Raw genomic sequence first — 23,154 nt, 5'->3', positions numbered from 1 at the left:
TGACTGTCAGGTCTTTAATTCCAACTCTGGCAATTTACATTATTTTTGTTGTTGTTTTTGTTTTTTAACGGACTGACTTTATTGTTTAGAGCATTTTTAGATTCTCAGGAAAATTCAGCAGAAAGTACAGAGAGTTCCCATGTACATCCTGCCCCCACACACGCACAGCCTCCCTCACTGTCAACATCTTCCACCAGAGTGGCACATTTGTTACAACTGATGAACCTACACTGGCACATCATCATCACCCAGAGTCCACAGTTTACATTAGGGGTCACTCTTGTGTTGTACCATAGTGTTGTTCACTCTATGGGTTTTGATAAGTGTATAATGACATGTATCCACTAATGTAATATCATACAGGATAGTTTCACTGCCCTAAAAATCCTCTGCATTATTTTTTGTTTGTCCTTTTGCTGCATGCCCCAAAGCGGAAGACCAGACCCTACCTCTAGTCCAAACCCAGATCAGACTCCTGAGCCTCAGACGGGGTCCCAGAGCCTATTTGTTAAGGAGGGGAGTTCAGGTATCTCTATCCATTTCTCCCCACATTACCAAAAGCTATGAATGCTTCCTCGTATACATTCCTTTCTATTCTCAATGACCATATCCACCACCCAAATCTAGGCTTGTGTCACCTCTCTTGGCCTCTAGTTTCACTCCCCTCCAGTCCATCCTGAACTTTAACCCTTGACTAACGTTTGTAAAACATGGCTTTCATTAAATCACCATCCTACTCCCAGACCTAAAATCAGTTTCTAGGGCCTATGAGATCAAATCTCAGTTCAGGTTCCTCAGAATCTCGCCTAACCTTCTTAACCATATCACTTACTCACCAAGGCCCTCAGGCATAGACAGAGTGGTTTCCTCACTGTCTTATTAACATGTCATCTCTGTCGTAGAAGCTCTGCTCATCTTGTCCCTCCTCCCTGGAACACTCTCCTCTTCGCTCATCCATTAAGCGCTCATTCACTGAGTGCCTACTGGGAGGCAAATGTTTCCTGTCCCTCAAATTCTTGCGCCATGAGGCCTTCCTGGTAACTTTGGTCCAAGCTCATCTCTGTCTTTCCTGATCTCAAATACCATTTCTTGTTTACACTACATTTGTGGGCATTTAATTACCTTCTGAGCTCTACTGGGCTACAGTCATGGTATGTGTGCAACTTTGCAGCTGGTCCATTTTCAGTGGGGACCATGCTCTAGGCCTCTTTGATCTTCCCCATCCTGCAGTTTTAGGCACATGGTAGAAGGTAAATGAATCCCCCTTGAATTCATTTTGAGCTTAGAAGAGAGTAGTGGCTTCTGATGGGCTACAGCATCACAGCCAATGAGCCAGAGAACATCTCCATGGCAACTTGAAATTCTCTACATCATTATCTGCATCACACTCTAGTCTATGAGTTTGGTCATTTTTTTCTCGCCCTGTTTTGTAGACCTTGTCACTAACAGATGATCATTTCAAATGCATTTTCTTTTCGTGAAAGGATTCTCTTGGTGATAAGCTATGCATCATAGTTTTTACTAGTCTTCTAAGTTACCCTGAGGGATGGCAGTGGCTCCTAATTCTTAATACGTGTTCCTTAATCAGTGTTGTTTTTATTTGCAGCATATGAATGTGTTTTTTAAACCTGATATGGAGGCTGAGTCACAAACTCTCACAATAGTGTATGTGGATAAGTAACATCTATTTTCGGACTAGATCACAGCTGCTACAATAGTAACCTGAGACGACGAAAAAAACGTACTATCGGGGCCATTTACAAACACATTAGTCAGAATCCTCATCTTTGCATGTAATGGAGGGCTCACTACACTGAGCTACTGAAGATTGCTGGACGATGGGCCCATTTTCTCCTTTCAGGTGATTTCCAGTGCCACTCTCCTGGATCAGAACACTACAAAGACAGTGGGACCAATGGGGGGTCACCAAGATGGTCCAGCAGCGCTGTGGATGCATGCCGTCATGCGGGCATCACTCGCACAGCCAGGCACAAGTCAGAAGGGAAGTAAAAGTGTTGTCCCCATTGGGGCAGTTACAGAATATAACATGGCAAAGGTACAGCAAGAAAATCTAATTATCTGAGTGTTCAAACAGATTTTTCATCTAGTTTTCTATTACTTTACATGGAAAACCTAGAGTTTTTGTTTTTCATTTAGATAAGATTCTTCATCACATTGTTCCTCACAGTGATGGTATTTTTATGATGATACATGAACAAAGTTCAATTAAACATCACACATGTAACTAATGGCGGATCTTGGGCTCTTCGGCTCTTCAGAAACCGGGTTTGAGTGATCTAAACCACAGCTTAGCCAAGTGCATCTCTAAGAGCTCTCCGCATCAGTAACAATCTGAGCCCTTGATCCAAACAGAATGTTTTCTTTTGTTCTCCTCTCCCTCTCACCACCCCCACCTACAAACACTGGGCCTTAGTCCTGAGCAGCAATGGGGGCTGAGCCACCCTAATGTTTTTTCTGGCACAGGAGCCTTAAAGCAACCTTGCTTTTTGTTCTCCTTTGCGGCTGATCTTGAGCTGAACGGTCTCCCACGGAGAGGCTGGCAGACTTCTTTCTGCAATTCCTGCCTCCGCGCAGCGCCTCCCCTCAGCAGAGGCAGCCTGTTTTGTGAAAACTGGCAGGGACGAGAGCTCAGCGTGTTTGAACAAACAGGTTCCTTGGCACAGCGGAGATCTGGATAATTTTCTTAGGGGAGTTGAAATCCAAATCAGACAACGAGGCAACTGCATACCAAATAACTTCATCATCTGATAAGCCCCAGGGGTGTCATTGTGTCCCAAGCTTTGAGGTACTTTCTTCACAAAAAAGAACATGTAAGAAGTTAAGTAATTATTTTTAATGCACTAAGTGGCCACTATTGATGAGGGCACTTCGGGGGTGCTGAGGTTGGCTTTGCGAGGCTTCCTGAGGGAAGCAGGACTGCATCTGGGCAGCGAGGATTCAGATGCAGCTTTTGTCTCCATCACCTTGATGTTGGCGGAGATCCCTAAGTTCCTGGAACCTGGCTTCTAAGAAGCACGAGCCTTCATTCCCTGTGTCTCTTACAGGCCAGAGGCTCTTGCAGATGACTCTTCCCCTTGGACCACGCATGGAAAACAGCGCGTGCCTTCCAGGATGCACGGGCTAAGCGTGGCAGGTTTTCATCATTTAATCAGCAGCAACTTTCTGTTGAAATGGAAACTTATCAACTTGTTGTTGTTCTCTGGGTGCGACATTTAAAATAAAATGATTTTATAAAATGCTTAAAAATGATCCGAGCACCAAGATTTCAACCAGGCACACCTGAAAGGCTTCGACTCCCATTTCCCCCGAAGCTTAGTTCTTTTTCTTCTTTCTCTGTCTTTGTTTTGGTTAGAACAAAATTTTTTTGTCAGACAAATTTTCCATATAAAGAACATAAAGGCATAGTAATGGTTTATGAGGAAAACAGAGAGGTGGGGTCCAGCTTTGAAGAGATGGGGGAGGGGAGACCCTCAGGAGAAGAACGACGCCCATGGCAAGCCCCCCACCCTGCTTGGCTGTAATATCACCTACTCAAGGATTTCAATTGGTGTCCTTTGACTAAATCACGCAGCAAGAGATCCGACCTTTTACATACAGGAATCTTCCCATCCTCTATAAAATTAAAATCCTTTTAGCGTTGAGACTGCTGAGCATAATCACATCACAAATGCCAAATCCCTCTTCCTTCCCCCTAGGCACATTTCACATGGCGTGGCTGAGGGAGTCTTTTCTCAATGTCGGGAGGTTTAAGTAGCTGGGCTCCAGTTAGTGGTGTCACGGGGACAGGTGGGATGCTTGGCGGTTTGGCTGAATGTGATGATTGTGACTGACTCTCCCTTGTGAAATATGGGCACGAGATAGTAGCTCCTTCTGGAAGCAGCAGGCGGTTCTGGCGCTCGGGGTTCGCTGGCTTCCCAACACAGCAATATGGCTGGTGGGAACGGAGGCTTGGTTTCCCAGCCAAGCATTTCACCACTTAGCTCTGCTCAGGACTTCTATATCGAGGCCTTCACGACACAGTTGTCTCCTGATTTTCCCCAGCCAGTAACTCCCCGTCACTAATTATGAAACCAAGTAATTCACAACTCATGGCTTTGGACTAATAAGATCAGTTTCGAGGATTTGATTTGAATCAAGTGCTGTCACTCATTGACATAAATTCTTACAGATTTATTTTTTTAAATGAGTTTGGGAATCACACCAGTGTCACCTTAAAACTGTGGCTGTCAAGAAGTGAAGGTTGCGCATGGCTAAATGTCAGGGGAGGAGGTGCAGTCACACTGCCACCCCTTTGATGCTCAATTATGCAGAACAGGCTGACCTGGATCACGTCTGAAGGTAAGCGTTATTCTGTTCAGTTCTGCCTGCTTCCCAAAGGCACAAACTGGTGCCTGTTTAATTGGTAACATCGGAACAGGGGCTTGGAATCCCATGAATTTAAATTTATCTGCATGTAGCTTTCTCATACTCATGGAGAAAGAAAGAAAAAAATGCAGGCATTGCCCCCTGGGAACGTTATTCTAATTCAGCTGGGTTCATTCAACACTTGTTATTGAACGCCCACTGTTGTCTGAATTGCATGTTTATTCAACCATTAATGAGTATTTATAATACAAAAGGATGAGTTTACTTTTTTTAAAAGCTACATGATGTGGCTTTAAAAATTAACTGACAGTATGGCATCTGCTACTTTTTGGATCACTGTAACTGGATTTCCATCAACTCTAAATTACTCTGCTGCTAATTCTCTAGTTCTTTCTCCTCCTCTCCTGGTGGCCTCTCTTTGGTTATTTCACTGCTTGTTGATACCTTCAGTGAGGAGAACTCAAGGAAAGAGACAGGAGCCAGGCCATCATCTGTCAATAAGGCTGCTGGGGGTGTGTGTGTGTGGGGCAGGGGGGAGCTGAACACAGCAGGTGCAGGAGGAGGCTGAAGTTTCATGGTCCCAGGGAACCTTCCTGGGGAGGTCACCCATGTGCCTCTTTCTCCCCTGAATTAATGACTGGGAATTAATTAATCATACATCCTAGCTCCTGCCACTGTACTGGGTGCTTAGTAAGTACCAAGCATGATGAAACCCGAGAGACATTTTACACAATTTTACGTGATTTCCTAGAGCACTGATTTCTTCAGGGACACATTTTTATTGTTTAAAGGAAGAGACAATGCCTATTTTTGCTTTTCAAGCTTGAAGAATCTTCCCAAGACTTTCTCAGTTCAGTGGTTGAGTGGCTGTTTGAGTTGGATGTTCATTTTACTGTTATGGATTTCATATCAATTGGGAGACATGGCAATTGGAATGCGACATCCATGCCTCCATATGATGGATATGTAAGAGTGCTTTTTTAATCTATTATATCTATATCCATAAAAGGAGAAACAGTTTTATTGTAGCTGTCAGGCAGAAAAATTACCCATATTGCTAATGGGAAGAACGAATGATAACAGCCTCTTCGTTGATACAAATAGTGACAAAATTATATCAGCTGCAGCCCCAGCAGATTGAGAAACATTTCCGATTGTAAATAGTCCAAGAAACTGCAGATCGAAGTATAACCATTTAGTTGTTGCTGTTTTTGACCTAGTTTCCTGGTCCATACATTGGAAAATTCCTTACATTTTAATTTTCCATACGTGCGCATGTTGAAATACCCTGCCCTTAACATCACCCACTGGAAACGTTTGATGTTTTGAGCACCTTCACGTCTAATGCACATTCTGTTTGATCCTGTTGTTAGGTTATGATTTCTGAATGCAAATTTCCATACGGTCCTTAAACACAATTCTACTTTTACAAATGTTTTGTTAAAGCTCATGTGAACCATTTACACTACTAAACCCTAGTTACGTATGTAGTTGACCAACTGACTGTACTCCCATTATACACCCCCCCACCCCGGGGATTAATTACCACCTCCCTTGCTGCTTAGCCAGGCCAGTGGAGAAGAAGAGAGGAAGGCGAGGTGGCGAGGGCCAGGAGGAGAGTGTGCGTGGGCCCGGCAGCTGCAGCAGCCATGGAAGGGGAGAGAAACACATGTCCTCCTGGGCCACTCAAACTTTTGTAAATCCAATTATCTCGGAATGTGTTCAGTAAGTGAAACAAACCAACCAAAAATGTGGATTTGGTTTTCAGCCTCAAAATCCTGTGTCCTAATTAGCTACGGAAGTCCAAACAACACTTGAGGACCACAACTTGGTATTCTCATTTCTCAGAGAAGTCTACAGAGGTGAATAAACGGACCTTGTCTATACTCCGGGTGAGTTAGGACTGGAGAAGAGGATGGGAGGGAGATGAGGATGAAGAGTCATCTGTCCCTCCCAGTGCTTTCAATTAATTCTCCAGATGATCATCACCCTGAGGAGAGGCCGTCTCACTGGATCTTAGGAGAGCCCCGGGGGGCCGGTGTCATAACTGTCATTTTTCTGATGAGGAATCTGGGACTTGGAGACGTTTAGCACTCTTTAATTATCCGACCTTGGGTGGGTTAGTGGTTCACAGTCTGTCCTCTCAGGCAGCCTATAAGCAATCAGAGGGTGGGATCTCTCCACTGTGGCACACGGCTCCACCCCAGGATTTAATGGAGCGCCTCACACAGACATGTATTGGACGCTCGTTGAACAGCTAAAGTTGAAAACAGACTTCAACTGAACTCCTGAAACCCTGTCTTCTGCTTTCCAGCCTTGTCCTTGATACATATTTTTTCCCTAAGAACCTAAATAATTTTCAGTATCCTTTTATCATTTCTCATTTGTCATTTTCAGCATCTCAAGAGCATTCCGGGATGTTATTTTTATTCATCTTCTTCTCTTATTTCTCCTCCTTTTAAACTGATGCTGGAAATGGAAGTGATACTTGGGTTTCAGCGAAGGGATTGGGTGAAGGATCACAGGATATTTTTTTCTGCATAAGAACTGTTTACACTGTTATGGAGAACATAGCAGTTTAGAGGAAAAAAGCTTTCAGGAGTGAATTACTATTATTCTTTGCTTGTTATAATTTACAAAAACAAAAATGCCTCTCTTTCTGGTAGCACACAACCGCCAACAGCCCCAAATACAGGTGCTTAGAAACGTTAAGATTCATTACTGCCATTTGCCTTAGCTTTCTGACATTCTGGATACAACCTCATTAGCTCTGGTTGTTCTGTCTGTTCAAAAATTCCACCCAGGACTCAGGGGTCCATTCAAAATTGAGCTCTAAATCCCTTTGAGAGGGCAATTTAACTGACCAAGTCACATGGCAGAAATGGCTACACTGTAAATTAGACGCATGTAACCCATCTACCTGTGGAGTTTCCATTTATTTACCTTGCCCTCCCCATATCCACAGTCCACACTCACATATCATCGAAGACCAGTTTCTGCCTCTTGCAGTCCCTGTGGCCATTGGAGCCTGGAGACCACGGCTCTGTCTGTGGCCGTGACTTGTGGAGAACGTTTTCGGAATTGTTGTGAGCGGCTTTCTAAACAACAAACAACACACCAGTCTTTGAGAAACTTGCTACCTGGCTGAAAGAGCAACCCATTAAAGAGAGTATCTTGTGTTCTATGTTCCATGTTAGAACTGACGGTACTTTTTGTTTAAATAAAGAAGAAGAAATACGTGCATTTCAGGTCTCAAGTTGAGGGCTTTTACGTACGCTGTCAAATGTCATTCTTACAACAGCATCGAAAGGGAAGTCTTAGTATGCCCACTTTCACAGATCCAGAAACTGAGTCCTGGTGAGATTAAGTCACTTGCCCAAGCTCACGTAACTACTGTGTGTGGAGGCTCAAGCTTAGAACTCAGGTGCTTAACTTATCCCAGTTGGCTAGACGGGTGGTTCTGCAAGTTGACCCTGCAGCAGAGTCATCTGGGGGCTGGTCAACACACACACAGCTGGGCCCCACCTCTAGAGTTTCTGATTTGGCAGGTCTGAGCTAGGGCCTGAGATCAGGCATTGCTAACAGTTCCAGGGGATGCTGATCTGGGAACCAAACTTTCAGAACCACCGAGCTGCAATCATCCCTCGCAACAGAGAAGTCATTCAGGTTACAAATTGGCTGGTTCTCATGAGCTGTCTGCGAAGAATAGGAGAAGCCAGATAAAATGTGTTTTAAAAAGGAACACTATTGATCTGTGGAAAAATTAAAAAATCCTATTTCCTGGAGATACAAATATTACAGAGCACCTGTTGTGTGCTAAACACATGGATTGTAAAACAACTGTCTGGTTATGAAATTCCAGTTGATTCCTCCGAGGTGATTAAAATGGAGTGTACACAAATGCTTCTTTAACTACAAGTGATTTTCTGCGTAGATCAAGCCTCTTTGTCATAAGAGCCCCTAGGACTCCATGCGTTTCCTTTTGGGCGCATGGTGGTTGATTACGGGATGTGAGCCCTTGTCGAAGCCACTCTCCCCAGCTAGCCTGTAAGTTTCACGCAGGCATAGACTGCATCTGTTAGATCATCATCGCATCTCTGTAGCTTAGCATAGTGCCTGGCACACAGTCAGTACCTGATCAATAAACCTCTGTTCAGTGAAAGAATAACTAAATAAGTCTGCCATTGGTTTACGATTCTCTGCACATCATAGCTGCTTGTGATATAAGGATCTAGAAGCAAAGAAAAATTTGTTGTTTTTAAATTGGAATTGGTAGCTTTTTATTTCAGGTTTTTCTAATAGGTCTTCTCAGACTTTTTTAGCCTATAATTAAAGATAATTGCTCCCAAATGAGGGTGCATAAGTGGGTTAATTTCCTGATGATATAATAAGATTTAGGCTCTTGCAGGACCTTCTACCAACTTTACCTCTTTAATTCATGAAATAAATCCTGGCCCCTACCTTTCTTTGCCGAGCCCTATACTCATGTCTCATCTCCCCCTACCTCACAAGCCCTGCTGGCTTTGATAGGCGCCGTGACCTGGGAGAACTCAGTGGGGAGAGTTTAGAATTAAATAATGCATCCCAGAGGATGCATGGTCCAGGGCCACCAGCCGTTAGACAGAGGGTGGCGGTAAAGTGGAACTAACAGGTAGAGTTAGTTGCATAGGTGTCCCATGTCCCTAAGGTGTTGGATTCTTTAGATGATATTGTCTCATTTAAAACTTATCAATACCATTTTGCAAATGAAACAGGCTCAGAGAGATTAAGCAACTGGCCCAAGGTCACAGGCAACTAAGATATGAGGCTAGATGGACTGTGGACTCAAGTCCCCAGAGGAGTGCAGGGGACTGGAATCCCCACTGAGAAGGTCGCTGGAAGAGGGGTGGTGGTGAGAGTCCCATCCTGTGGCTGCTACACTGGTCACCAAGGGCGGAGTGGGAGCCCTGCAATCCTGGGGTTTCCAGCCCAGATCTAAGTCTGTCTTGGGGCAAGGAGTCTTTTCAAATGAAAAGGCTGGTTGCTCCCAAACTCCCAATTTACTTGGTCCTGGGATAGTATTACTGTGGGGCTGTTTCTTTTCAGAATGGGAAATGAAATCCTACAAAGAGGCTTCCTAACAGAAGAGTAAGATAACTCCTCCGGTTTCTCCTCCGGCAGCTCTCCGTGGGGAGAGGTGAGGGGGCGCCTCCTTTGCCAGGTCTTCCCAGAGCTGAGCATTTAGCGATTCTGTGTGGGACCTCAAGCATGTGCTTAGACTCCTGGGCTAAGGGCAGATAGGGTACAGGGGTGTGCTAATTTCCTGCTCATTTATTTGGGAAAGGAAGACCATCAACGTACCGTGAGGTCTCCGGCATGAGGCTGCGGCTGGTTCTCCGTCTTATGCTTTTTGTTGGAGGAGGAAGTGAACAGCCCATTGCTGGTGGATCTGCTGGAAGAAGTGAAGTCCTCGCTGGAGTGTTTGTGCCTGGATGCGTCGGAGAGGGGTGAGATGGGTGACCGGAGCGTTTTTTCATTTTTATTTATTGGTATTGCCAAGCTGAAAAAGGAAATCACAGTAATGGAATGTCACACAGTCAGCACAGGGAAAGGTAAATGTTTTATATATGATCCAAACCGCCCATTTAAAACCTGCTGGTAGGAAGACGTTTATGGGGAATTATTATACCAGGAAACAATTTTATGGCATCAGGACCCTAACAATCAATAAGCAAATTTCACTCGTCGTTTCTTTGCTCGTCCTATCAGGATGAATCGTAATTCTGGAGTTAAATGACTAAGAATAATAAGACTTTGATTTTCAGAGTTCTTCATCCAAGGATCCCAAAATACACAACAAACAACTTACTGCTTTCCTAACAAGCGTAACCAGCAAGTGATGGGAAAGTCAATCAAATGATATATAACTTCTCCACTTCTGATTGGACTTTTGCTAACACCTGAGTTGAACTAATTATTATATGGAGAATAGCAGAATCACAGAATAACCTGCAAAGCATGAAGCCCACTTTCAGTTGTTAGGTTTCTGAGCTAACCAGGTGTTGATCAGAATAAAGACAGAACAGAAAACTGTCCTAGAAGTTACATTTTCTCATTCCTGGCTTCTTACTTTACCTTCAGAACTACTGTCTATGCCTGAATATAACTCCCCTCAAAACTATCCATCAGAGAAGGGAGTCACTTATATTCGAGGGTTTGCAATGTATATTATATTGATAGGGCTCTCTCCATTACCTTACTTTGAAAAAATAAAAAAAAAAGCAATTGGGGGAAGACCCATTAGCCTGAAATAAAGTCAATCATTGCTAACTTGGGATGCTTATAGAAGTCACCTGATAGAGTCAGTTAAAAAAGGTAAATCCATTTAACAAACATTTAGTACACAGGCCTCTACAACAAATGATAAAGGCAAGCTTCTTAATGTTATGCAAATAGATACGTGTAGGGATAGAACGTCTGGTGATAGACCTCTGGTTCAAAAAGCACAGTGCTTCTGACAACTCAGAAGTGAGATGTGTTCTGGAAAACTGCCTTGGTGAATCAAAAGGGGCTCAGCTGGTGATGATGAAGACACTGATGTTGAAGATGAAGTGAACAGTCTGAATATGTGTTTCTTGACATGTGAGTGAAAAAAGTCATATTTCTAAGTCTATTATTTTACATAAATGTGATTTTAAATGTCAAAATTAAATTATTACATTAAATACTGTCATGGACATATGATTATTTCTTCTTCCTCTTTATAAATTTATATATTCAAGTTGCTCAAAGAAACTTTCCTTGGTTCTTCTCTTTGGCATCTTATCTATGGGACTGTCTTATCACACCGGTAAAACTTGAAGGCAGTAATCACAATTCCAGAGGTACACAGACCACCTTTCCTAGAAAGACCTCCGAGCACTTTCATATGCATTGTGTCACTACTTAACATAAATAAAACTGTCAGAGCTAGCAGGCTCTGCCAAGCCAAGGCTCTAAAGCAAGAGTATTTATTCTGGGGTGCATGCACCTGGGTGGAGGAAAGGTATATCTTCATTTCCATTAACCTCTCATTGAAATCGAACAGTTCCTTCAATTGCGAATGAAGGCAAGAAACCAGAGTAGTGGTTTAGCAATACCTGTGACTGTTGTCACCAGTAGAAATCAGACATTTTCATGTCATGTTACAGTTATTGCGGACATTCTGAAATATGGTTTATAGTCATCACTACTTAGACATTATGGTAGTTACTGAATCTGCTAGAAAGGTTATTTAATGCCTCAAGAAAGGAGCACATATATAACTATATCACACATTTAAAGATATTTTGGGTCCACATTTTCCGCGTGCACATTTTCCTGATGTTTGGGGACACAGAGGACGTGGACCAGACCAACTTGCATGTGCGGCCCTCCTTTCTGCTCAGACCTTCCAGAGCCTTGCCCTCCTTCTCAAGGTGATTCTGACACAGCAGCAGGCCTGTGCCTGTGTGCCCTCGCTCTGCAATTTCCTTTCCGAGTTTTAGTACTGCTCTACATCTTTTCCTAACCTTTCAGTTTACATTTTTATGTGTTGTGCTGAAACATTAATCTCCCCTTAAAAATTCTATGTACACAGCCAGGGAGAGTGAAGAGTGTCTGAGCAGAGGAAAAGTGCTCTCCGAGCTGTGGTGTTTCTAAATGGAAAGAGCTTCTATGACTGATGATAAGCTACTTGCTTATAATAAATATCTGGGACCTTGCCTTGCTAGAAAGCCATTTGTCACTGCAGGGATTCAGGGCAATGTGGGTCTGTCTGGAACCCTTTAGAGGATGAGTGGGTGGCCATTTAACCTTGGAGACACAGATCCTGTCTTAACACAACAATTTCCGTCTATATCCAAGAGCTTTAGGTGTGTCATGTGGAGATTCTGCTCAAAGTTTACCTTTCTTCATCCATGTAATAAGCATAGTGTTTTACGGGTTTAGCGGCTATTAAAATAATGGTTGACAATTCACTTATTAAGTTTTCAGAGGGAAAGGTGTGTCTTCGGGAGTGCAGAACTGTGTGTAACTCGTAAGCGGTCTTTTGTTACAAAGAAGTACTTACACCTCACTGGAGCTGTGAGAGGAGGCACACCTTAGGCCTAATTATTAGCCTTGGGGTAAACCACGAGAAGCCAATAGGGAGACCCAGGCCAGAGCAGTCTAAAAAATCTGACTCTCCCCAGTAAGGCACGTGACTTTCAGACCCAGCGAGCCCTCCAGCTCACCTTCCAGGGAACACGCATACCTGTTGATGCTCATGTTGCAGTGGTTCGCAGACAAAGCACTGTTGGCCGAGGCGGTCTGTCGTGAAGAGCTCTCCTTCTCTCCCTGGGCCTTTTTGATCTCCCGGTAGTCGTCTTCGTTGTCACACTGCATGGAAATAGGTGAAAACCAGTCAGCTTTGAATTTCAAGAGACCACGCCGAGCTCCGTCACCAACCTCCACAGAGCAAGGCCTCGCGGAGCCCTGCTCACTCGGCTTCTCTGGAGAGCATCTGAGCAGCAATGTGGTTGTGGCATTCTCGCCCTGGCCTAGGTTCCCCGTCAGCTCCTCAACGAACAAGGATGAAACTTGTCAGTTTTACTATTGACAGTTTATTGAGAGGAAAAGCATGACACCATGATCAAAATTTGGGAGGGAACATTGTAGATGATGAAAGCTGCTCTGCCATCAACAGGGAGAGATACCGCCCTCTAGAGAAGACCTGTTCTGAATTCACATTGTGGCTTCAGCATCTCCCATTTTGGTATTTCTTGGTATCTGAATAAAGTACAACAACCTATTCTGGGCTTAAGGCCATAAGGGAAGTGACAAGCTTGGTCCTTTCTTTTGAAATTCGTGGCTTTTATGAATTTCAAGCAAAGGTTCTTACCTCTTGGTGTCTTACTTCTAGTTAACAATTACTATCCCATGACATCTTGGAACCCTCAAACTCCCTTTTTATAAAACAGTACTTTGGATTCTTGTTTCCATGATTGTGTTTAACTTTAGACGTGTCTTAGGGTGCAATACAAATACACTCAACAAAGTTCCGTTTTTGGTGAGATAGCAGGAATGCAGTAATGGTATATTCAGGGCTCTCAGCAGTGTTTTCCAGGAGACAAGCACCGGCACCAAAGACAGAAAGACTTTAACCTTCTATCTCTAGCTAGGATTGCCACACAGCCTCTGTCACAAGGATCCCAGACATTCACACTGAAATAGTGCCCCCGAGGAGGGCCCAAACCAAAGCTCTGAATCCGCAGTTGTCGGCTCCAGGGCTCCAGCAGGGCTGGACTCTGCACCCTTGGCAGCCAAGTCTGTGGTGTCCCACCTGCCGCACCCAGTCCTGGGGTTGTAACGCCCCAGATGCTGAGTAAAGAGTGCTACCAAAATGTTCTCTCACTTCTCTGTGTCTGTGTTTAACGATGATTCATTAGATTTTTATGAGGAGAGCTGGGTGTCAGGCTTAGCATAAATGAAGTTTCATAAGTTAAAATTAAAAAGGCCATGAATAATGAAATTATTTAAATACAGAATATTATGGACTTTATAGGTATGACTTTCTGCACATCTCTATGTATGCTTATATAGCTATATGTATTTCCAACCTATACGCTTATCAATTTCTATCCCTGTGTATTTCTTATATACCTATGTATCTTTCTCTTTCTTTCCATCAGTCTATCCATTTACCCATCAATCCAACAAGAAATGAGGAGAGCAGGGTATGCAGAGGAAAACAAGAGGAAAGAGGGGTAGGGAAGTAGGGTGCTAACCCGATTATTGAATTATATTGTCTGAATCTGACAACACCCTGGCAAAGACATCACCATTTTACAAATGAAGAAACAGAAGTACAGAGAAGGTAAGGTCACCTCACTGAGGTCACCCAGGAGGCCACGGCTGACTACACAATTTGCAAAATTCAGTGCAAAATAAAAGTGCTGGGCCCCTTGTTCAAAAAGAAAGGAAAGATCCTTGACATCAGTCTTGGTGATGATTTTTTGGATTTGACACCAAAAGCAAAGGAAACAAAAGCAAAAATAAACAAGTGGGACATCAAACCAAAAAGCTTGTACATAGCAAAAGAAACATCAACAAAATGAAAAGGCAACCTACCGAATGGGAGAAAATATTTGCAAATCATATATCTGATAAGGGGCTAATATCCAAAATATATAAAGGACTCATACAACTCAATAGCAAAAAAACCAAACAATCTGATTAAAAATTGGGCAGAGGATCTGAATAGACATTTTCCCAAAGAAGACATACAGATGGCCATCAGATATATGAAAAGATGCTCAACATGACTAACCATCAGGGAAACGCAAATCAAGACCACAATGAGCTATCACCTCACGCCTGTGAGAATGGCTACTATCAAAAAGATGAGATAACAAGTGTTGGTGAGGATGTGGAGAAATGGGAACCCTTGTGCACTGTTGGTGGGAAAGTAAATTGGTTCAGTCACTACAGAAAACAGTATAGAGGCTCCTCAAAAAATTAAAAACAGAAATACCACGTGATCCAGCACTTCCACATCTGGGTATTTATCAAAAGGAAACAAAAAGACTAATTTGAAAAGATATATGAAACTTTCATGTTCACTGCAGCATTACTTACAATAGCCAAGATATGGAAACGAGCTAAATGTCCATTGATGGATAAATAGAAAAAGAAAATGTGATATATGTGTACTACGGAATATTATTCAGCCATAAAAAGAATGAAATCTTGCAATTTGCAACAACATGGATGGACCTTGAGGGCCTTATGTTAAGTGAAATAAGTCAGACAGAAAAAGATAAATATTGTATGATCTCACTTGTATGTGTAATCTAAAAACAAAAAACTCCTTGAATTTACGTACATAGAGAAGAGATTGGTGGTTGCCTGAGGCGGGGGGTGGGGGGTGGGGGGGTGGGTGAAGGGCGTCAAAAAGTACAAATTTCCAGTCATAAAATAAATAAGTTACGGAAGTGTGACGTACAGCATGGTGACTATAATTAATACTATACTGCATATTTGAAAATAGCTAGGAAAGTGGATCTTTAAAGTTCTCATGACAAGAAAAAAACATCCTAACTATGTACAGTGATGGATGTTAACTGGACTTACTGTGGTGATCATTTTGCAATATATACAAATATTGAATTATTACCTTGTGCACCTGAAACTAAAATAATGTTATGTCAACTATACTTCAAAAATAAAAAAAGAGCAGTAAAAGAGTAATGTTATAAAGTACTAAAGTAGAATACATTTTCCTGTCTATCAAGTCTCTCTTTTGACCCGTCATGGTGGTGTTTATTTGCTATTTCATATTGTGCTCCTTGAGGCATGGGAACACATGGGGGGGCCATGTGTAGACTCTCAAGTCGCTGGGACCTGTCCTGCAAATGGGCGCGTGCACAAGGCCCACCAACAGAGGGTGTCCAGTGCCCACCAATGTGTGACCCAGGAGTCCAGGAGTGAGGATGTCCAGTCAGGCATTTCCCTTTCTAAGGCCCACCACCCAAGCCAAGGCGAACCAGCAACCCCTAAGGGCTTGCAGTCTCCCCTCCCAGACCCCATAAGCTTGGGTGAGATGCTGATCCTGACCCCGACCCCCACTGTGCCTGCGCCTTGGTTCCTGGGGGCCAACGGCAGCAGCACTGGTCCCTGGAAGGAGACAAGGAGGGGGAGGTGGCACAGGGCCAGGAGTGCAGAGGGGCCAAAGGGCAGGCAGAACGTGTCTTGGGGAAACAGGCAGGAGGCGGGACCACAGGTGAGTCAAAGCTCCACCTGTCCAGTGCATGCTCTCCTGTCCCATCACACTTCACTTACAAAACACAAATTCAAAGGTAAAATGAAGAGTTTCAAGATGGCAACCAGGAGAGTCAAACTCCAAGCAGGGGCCCTGTGGGGAATGTACCACACAACCGTCAGGCTGACTTATGGAGAGACCCTGGAACCAGACAGCCTGGGTTCATTCCTGGCTCTGTCCCTTACCACCTATGTGAACCGGGGACAAGACACTTTAGGCTCTCTGAGCCTCAGTTTCCTTGTCTGTAAAATGGGCATGACAATAATATTTGCCTCATAAAGCTGTAAGGACTAAACGATTTAACATGTTTAAAGTGCTAAGAAGAGCATCCCTTATGGGGACATTATATACGTGCTAACTGTTGTTAATGATTTCGTCCTAGATTTGGAACCATCCATGATTACTGCAATCTTTGGTTTGTCACCCAGTGTGACATTCCACCGTGGTCCAAGTTACTTTTGAAGATACAGTAACAGGAGGGGATAAAAATCCTCAAAATTGGCTTTAATTTATGATCAAGTTATTCCCATGCTCAAATCTTCACAGACTGCTGAGCATTGGGTCTGCTTCCGGACGCCCCATCCTGGAGCTGCCTTTCTCACTGCCACGCCTCCCCTGTTCATCCTGTTCCCTTTTGGTGCCTCTTCCATCTCCGCCCCTCTGATTACTCAAATGCCCCTCTTCCTCGGGGCACTGTTCTCAGCCCCTCTCCACACACTTCTCCTCGATCAACAGCTGCGGGCTGTGATGCTGCAGTCTGGTGTTCCTCTCCCAGCGCCCCCTCCACCCCCTGCCCGGCATCGGGCACTTCCATATTCATGTTTCACCTGGGTCACAGCCTTAAACTCTATGAGGCTGCCAGCTTCTTAGGTCAATGAATGATCCCACCATCAATGTCACTCCATCTTTTGCAGCAAAGAATGGCATTCACGACGCGTTTAGCTTTTCTACAGGCCCCCATCCAGCTGGCCTCTGCACACACCCGATAGAGATTTCTTGTATACGTACTTCAACACGCAGTGGGACAGCACTTAATTACCAGTAGCTCTAAAATGGGAATAATAACAGTACTCCCCTCATTCGGTGGTTCTAAGGACATAGCTGTGTTAATATATGTCAAGTACTTCCAACAGTACCCGGCATGTATACGGCGCTATAGTAAGGTCCGTTGAGTAAGGACACCTGCACACCGCAGACGGCAGCCTGCCTGTGCTCCACCACCTGCCCACAGGTTCCAGGAAAGCCCTCCCTTCCGGCCACGCGCTCAGCCCCAGGCCTACCTTGCGTTTCCTCTTGGATTTTGGCAAGGCCTTTTCGGCAGGGGTGTCGGAGGTGTGGCTTGGCGGTGCGCTCTCAGTGTCCTTGGATGCAGGGGCGCTCAAGACCCCCGGTTCCTGGGGCAGGTGTTCCGGGATCCTGGACAGGAGGGTCAGGTCAATTTTGACCCAGAGAGACCTGACCTCATCACTGTCCTTCAGCGGGGAGAGAAGTTCGTTCCGGCCGAAGGGGACGAGCGTGTAGAACTGCTCCTCCAGCTCCTTGGCGATGTCACTGGTGGTCCTGGCGTTGATGGAGCCCACGGCGGCCCGGGGGCCGCCGCCGCTGCTGACGCTGTTGGCAGCCTCCTTCAGCCTCTGGTCACTCCCGGAGGAGGCGGCGGCGGCCACGGCCTGCGCTTTGGACAGAGGGTACTCCTCCTGCTCCGACTCCAGGTCCGAGTCCGAGGAGGAGGACGAAGACGACGACTCTGTCTCAATGAACTCCTTGGATTTGGGCACGATCCTGCTCAGCCCCCGCGTGCGCCGCTTCTCGCAGGTCACCGAGGCGCGCAGCTCCTTGCGGTGGCTGGTTCTGCTGTTGCCGCAGGGTCTGGCTTTGGGGGGCTCGGGAGGGGTCACCACGCTCGCCCCCAGGGCGTCCGCGGCCGCGGGCTCCTCGGGCCGGTGGCAGGTGGCGCCGTCGCCGGCGGAGGTCCTCTCGGTGCGCCTGGTGGGCTTCTTGCCCCCAGACCTCCGGGTGGGCGCGGGCGCGCTCTCGGCGGGCGCACCAGGCACCGCGGGTGGGGGCGCGGCTGCGGTCACGGGCACGGCCACGGCCGCGGGCGGGGACTTCTGCTTCACCCCTTTACTCCCCGGGGCCTTGTTCGCTGTCCTGGGCCTCTGCTCCTCCTTGCAGGCGCTCTTGATGTCCTTCTCTCTCAGGCTGGTTTGGCAAACGTCGGGGAGTTTCCCACAGTCCTGCGCGTCGTCCTTCACCGGGGTGTAGTACTGATTGCCCTCTGGCCCGTGGCTTTCATTTTGGATCAGAATGGGTGGCTTGTGAGGATTAACTTTGTTTAGCCATTTATCCAGCTGCCACTTGTTAGAGGACGCTGGTTCAGCCTAAAAGCAGAAAACCAGCAACAACAAAACATCTTTTATTACCGACTCACTTAAAAGGGGCCTGGCTGTTTTTATCTTCACTGAACTCCTCTAGGCGTATGAGCAGAAACGAATCAGCTGGAAGCAAAAGGAAAAAGGAAGCAGTGGGTATGTGTAGCTGTCAGCTGGCACACAGGACGCAGGGGTGGTGTCCCTCTCCTATCCCAGGGCACTTGCAGGTCAGTGCAACAGTTTGGGGCCTATTTGGAAAAATAAGAGGATAGCACTGTGTTTCATTAGAACCCATTTCTAGCAGTTTTGAGTTTTATACAATGTATACTTTTCATAATTATACCTACATAAACTTGAGATTCCACAAAGGTTAACTGGGGAATAGTTTGGAGGCCCTGAGTCTTTAACCACTCATGTTTTGTAAGACTTAAAATTTGGGGGGAAATTAGAAGAGGGATCTAAGTGGAACCTATAATCCCAAAGAATTAACAAAAAATTATATGATGAAGGCAAGTGGGGCATAGTTATTTAATAGAAGAAGCAATAACTTTGGGACACTGCTTGTTTAGAGGTCTGGAACTCCTATTTCAAGGGGACGGGTGTGTGCCCTATATGGTTTGGCAGTTGACTTGGTTAGTCCATCCTCAACCTGCTTTTATCCCACTTTGCCAGAAATGTTTCAGACATGGAGGTGATGATGGAAACCCTTCCAGCAAGCTATTTTGCTAACTTAGAGCAAATCATGCATATTATAGGTTTTAAGCTCTGCCCCATAGATTGGTTCCAGGGGGTCAAGGAGTGCCCTGAAACAGGATGTCATGTAGAAGCATTTTTCTGGGAGAGGCCCAGAGTTCTCATTCAAGTCTCTAGTGATCTATGTCTCATAAAAAGGTTAAGAACTGATGACTTTATACAGAGTAAATACTGTTGATATCTAATAAAAGTCCATTTACGCAGCATCTATGATTATTAATAGAACAGAGGTGTACTTATCTAAGTATAGAAAATATTTTGAATGATTAAGGTGACATATTTTTCTTTCCCTACGGCCTCCCATCCTCTGAATTCGTGGCATCTGTTGTTTCCACATGAGACTAGATTCTCGCCTAGAATAAAGAAGACAATGCTTAGCTTTGCGTTTCAAACTTGATTGGTTGCAGTCCAGAACATGTCAGGCTCCCTTGTAGGAGAAAAACACTTTTTAAAACATAATAATTCCCGAACGCTTGCTTTTATGTGTCAAGATTTGCTTTTCAGTAGTGAGGTCCATATGAGGAGCAGAGGTTGGCGCACAACCACAGGCAGCAAGGACGTGAGGGGAGCGAAGAGAGGGCAGCATCTTAGGCACAAGGGTCCTGGCTGAGTCTCCAGGAGTTCGGGGCATAGCTCAGGGAGGTGGGAAGTCTCTAACGAGCCAGAGGGGCTTGAGACCAAGAGAAGAGGACACAGAATGTGGGGACCAGGCACTAGAGCCATGGCAGGGACCATGGACATCCTGCTGGTTCCCCCCAAACAGATGAGACCAACTGCACTCCAGGGAACACCAGCACAGGGTGGCCAGTGACTGGGAAGGACAAGCGACCTTTCAGTGGAGGCCAGCATGAGGCTCCGAGGCCCTTCCCCTGGGGCTGTGAGGATGGAGAGGCCTCACCCCGGGACACAGGTGTGGGAGGAGAAAGCCTCAGGGCCCTGCTAGGGAGTCTGGTCTTTGACTTGACCTTTTGCTTGTTTGTTTTCATGCATTAAAAGGAGCAGGGCTCCAGAGCAAGATGCAAAAGAACAAAGATATGTATCTTTTTTGTGCCTCTGAGTTGTTATATGTAAATTCTGACCTCGCTTTATTTTGGCTTCTCCAGAGAAAGGGAACGCATGAAACCTGAAGAGCACCCCAGCACTTAGTGCAGTAGCAGAAGCATGCAACAGAGACAGTGGGACAGCAGGACTCCCAACAGCTTCCTTGCTAAGGGGAAGCTGAGTGTGGCTGAGAGCTACTTTGGAGGGAAACAATGTATGACTTCTGATATTGTCTCCTCCCTGCCCCCATTTCTCACTATGTGACCACTACAAGTCACTGACTTCTGTGCCTCAGCTTCCCTAGACAAACGGGGCACAGTAAATATGAATGGATGCTGAAGGGGCCTCTTGCAGAAAGGGTACACATGTTGGGAGAGGGCGCACACATTTGTGGCAGAGCACACCACCTGCCCTGGCCCTACCATCCTGTTTAACACTACCTCTCCCTCATGCCCACCGTCCTGAGCCTTCCACAGCTCACAGCTCTTATGCGAGAGAACACAGGCGTGTGCCTGGAGCCAAACACAGCTGCACACGGAGAGACTTGCACTAAAGCTTCCTGATGGGAGCATTAATAGTGCAGGGGAGAATTTAATAAATTTAGTACGGGCCCATTGCCTGATGTGCTTGAGGGTCATTTTTTCTGCACTTCCCAGTTGAAGAAATCAGTCTGAAGTACCATTTTCAACACATCGCTAAATCACACTCCCTTTCTCAAGGATCTACAAGGACCTCCTACTGCCTCTCCAACGAAGTCTGAATTCCTCAGGCTGCTGTTCGAGGGCATCCATCATCTTACAGTCATCTTTCATTGCCGCAACAGCTACAATGTACCTCCCACTTTACAAATATTATCTAGCTTAATCCGTACAGATAGGAAATATTATCACCCCTAATCTATAGATGAGGCTCAGAGAGGTTAAGCGACCTGTCTAAAGCTGCAGTGCTACCAGGCACTACCAAGACTAGATCCTTATTTGTCGAGGTTTAAAGACCAAATTCTCTCCCCTGCTGCTTTGCCCAACCTCCCAGTACGCTCCGGTGGAGCCTCATGACAGGAAGATCTCATTCTTTTGAGAAATGTTGGTGTTCAACCTAAAATGATAGAATTAGATTTGATTTTTGGAGAATACCACTAACTCTCCAAGCAATACCTGTGGCCCTCTATTATCCTCAACTGCACAGGCTTTTGATGTTCATGTTTGTTTCACATGTATATGTCTTGTGTCTTCAACAAAGTCAAACACCTCTCTCAGGCAGGGGCCAGGTCGCTGTTTCTTTGTATCCCTTGCAGTGTCTGTAATAGGTTAGGAAGACAGACTGCTATGACTCTCCTCCTGATAAGAACTCACAATGGGCTGTCGCTCAAATTGTATCATTTATTCCTCAGAACAATCTCATAGACTAGGCAGGACGGGAATATCTGCCATTTTGGGGATGAGGCAATTGTGGCCAAGGAAGCTTAAACGGTTAAGCGGCAGTGCAGGAGGGAAAACTCAGGGCTTGGGATTCTCCTCCACCGGCATGCTGCTGGCTCTGGTCCGCTTCCTGAACCATTCACTCAGGTTTCTGCCCAGTGGTTTTGTTTGCTTTCTCGCTTGCTGTGTTATATTTTCAGCCACGACCCTCCTCCCTGATTAATCTTCCCTCTGATTCACGCATAACCTCTCCACCGAGTACCTTAGTGTCTGCTTCATCTATATCCTCCATAGCACTCATTGCCAGGTACCCCATAGGTGCCTAATTAAGGAGAAGCTTGTTGAACCAATGAGTAACTTCCATCACATTTCTGCTGATTTTCAAGAACAATCTAGGGCAGTATTTTCCAAAATAGGGTTTTAGTTCATATATTCCATGAAGAAAGGTTTCCATGGTCAGGTAAATTTGGGAAATGCCACAATGGAAACAGCTTACAGGAGCAATATTACAGCCTGGGCAATGCCCTATTATAGTAAAGAGACGGGTTACACCTACTTTATCCTGGCACTCCTCAAAACACGTGACCAGGCTCCTTTTCTCCCATGTGGTACCAAGTACTTAGGGAACACTGGTCCAGGGAGCTCTGTGTGCTGAGGTAAACGTGCTAGCTGAGCGAAGGTGCTCTCCCCCAGTAAAGCCCTGACAGGAAAGGATGTACCAGGCCAGGAAAGAAGATAAAACTCAAGTGAAAAAAATGAGGCTGAGAATAACTAAGCAAATGTCAGACCATAGCGAAGGGCTCTGCAGTGATGGAAATATTGCTTGGAGCAGCTCTGCCGTGCGAGCTTGCAGATACGGCATTATACTATGGTGACTCATGTAAAATGCAGTGGCTTTCTCCAACCACAGCCATAAAGAACAGCTCAGAGGAAACTCAGCTGAGCCAAGTGGGTTTCCAGCCATGGCACAGGACGGGGAGAATGCAGGTGGCTTGGACCATCGCGAGTGCTTCCTCCTATTCCCACGTCAGGATGTTACCAGTGGGGGAAGTGAGGGCCAGAAACGCTTTGCTGCAAAGCAGCGTCAATCGGTCTGCACAGCAGAATGTGCGGTGTGAGGCCATCCAAAGCCTGAGTGTCCTGTAGGGCTCAGGATAAAGAGTCTTAGTGCTCTCTATAAGGTGACCTGGGCCAGCTCAGTCACAGCCAAACAGTGACACTGAGCAGGGTCAGCCAGATAATGTCACTTACTGTCTTTGCAATTTTCATTCTGCAAACTCATTTTATTTCTAAAGGGTGTATGTCTGTATTAATCTTGTGAAAAACGTTAAACGAAATGTTACTTTTATGCCAACTAATACATTCCTTTCCAACAAAAAGGAGTAAC

The 23,154-nt window shown here is 45.4% G+C and overlaps 1 protein-coding gene across 9 annotated transcripts in view; it reads right to left on the bottom strand.

Annotated features, from left to right (window-relative positions):
• Nucleotides 1–23,154, bottom strand: part of AFF3 (ALF transcription elongation factor 3) — a 573,872-nt gene that overhangs the window by 20,504 nt on the left and 530,214 nt on the right. For all 9 annotated transcript variants that reach the window (XM_070236083.1, XM_070236085.1, XM_070236086.1 and 6 more), the window contains 4 exons: nt 17,464–18,564; nt 12,638–12,762; nt 9,727–9,925; nt 7,363–7,484 (listed from right to left, as the gene is read on the bottom strand). In XM_070236083.1, the coding sequence (XP_070092184.1) occupies nt 7,363–7,484; nt 9,727–9,925; nt 12,638–12,762; nt 17,464–18,564 (1,547 nt within the window). The remainder of the gene's footprint in view (nt 1–7,362; nt 7,485–9,726; nt 9,926–12,637; nt 12,763–17,463; nt 18,565–23,154) is intronic.

The sequence above is a fragment of the Equus caballus genome, chromosome 15 (assembly GCF_041296265.1).
Source record: "Equus caballus isolate H_3958 breed thoroughbred chromosome 15, TB-T2T, whole genome shotgun sequence".
NCBI lineage: Eukaryota > Metazoa > Chordata > Mammalia > Perissodactyla > Equidae > Equus > Equus caballus.
The sequence above is the reverse complement of the archived record's forward strand: the minus strand, read 5'-3'. Positions and strand labels throughout refer to the sequence as shown.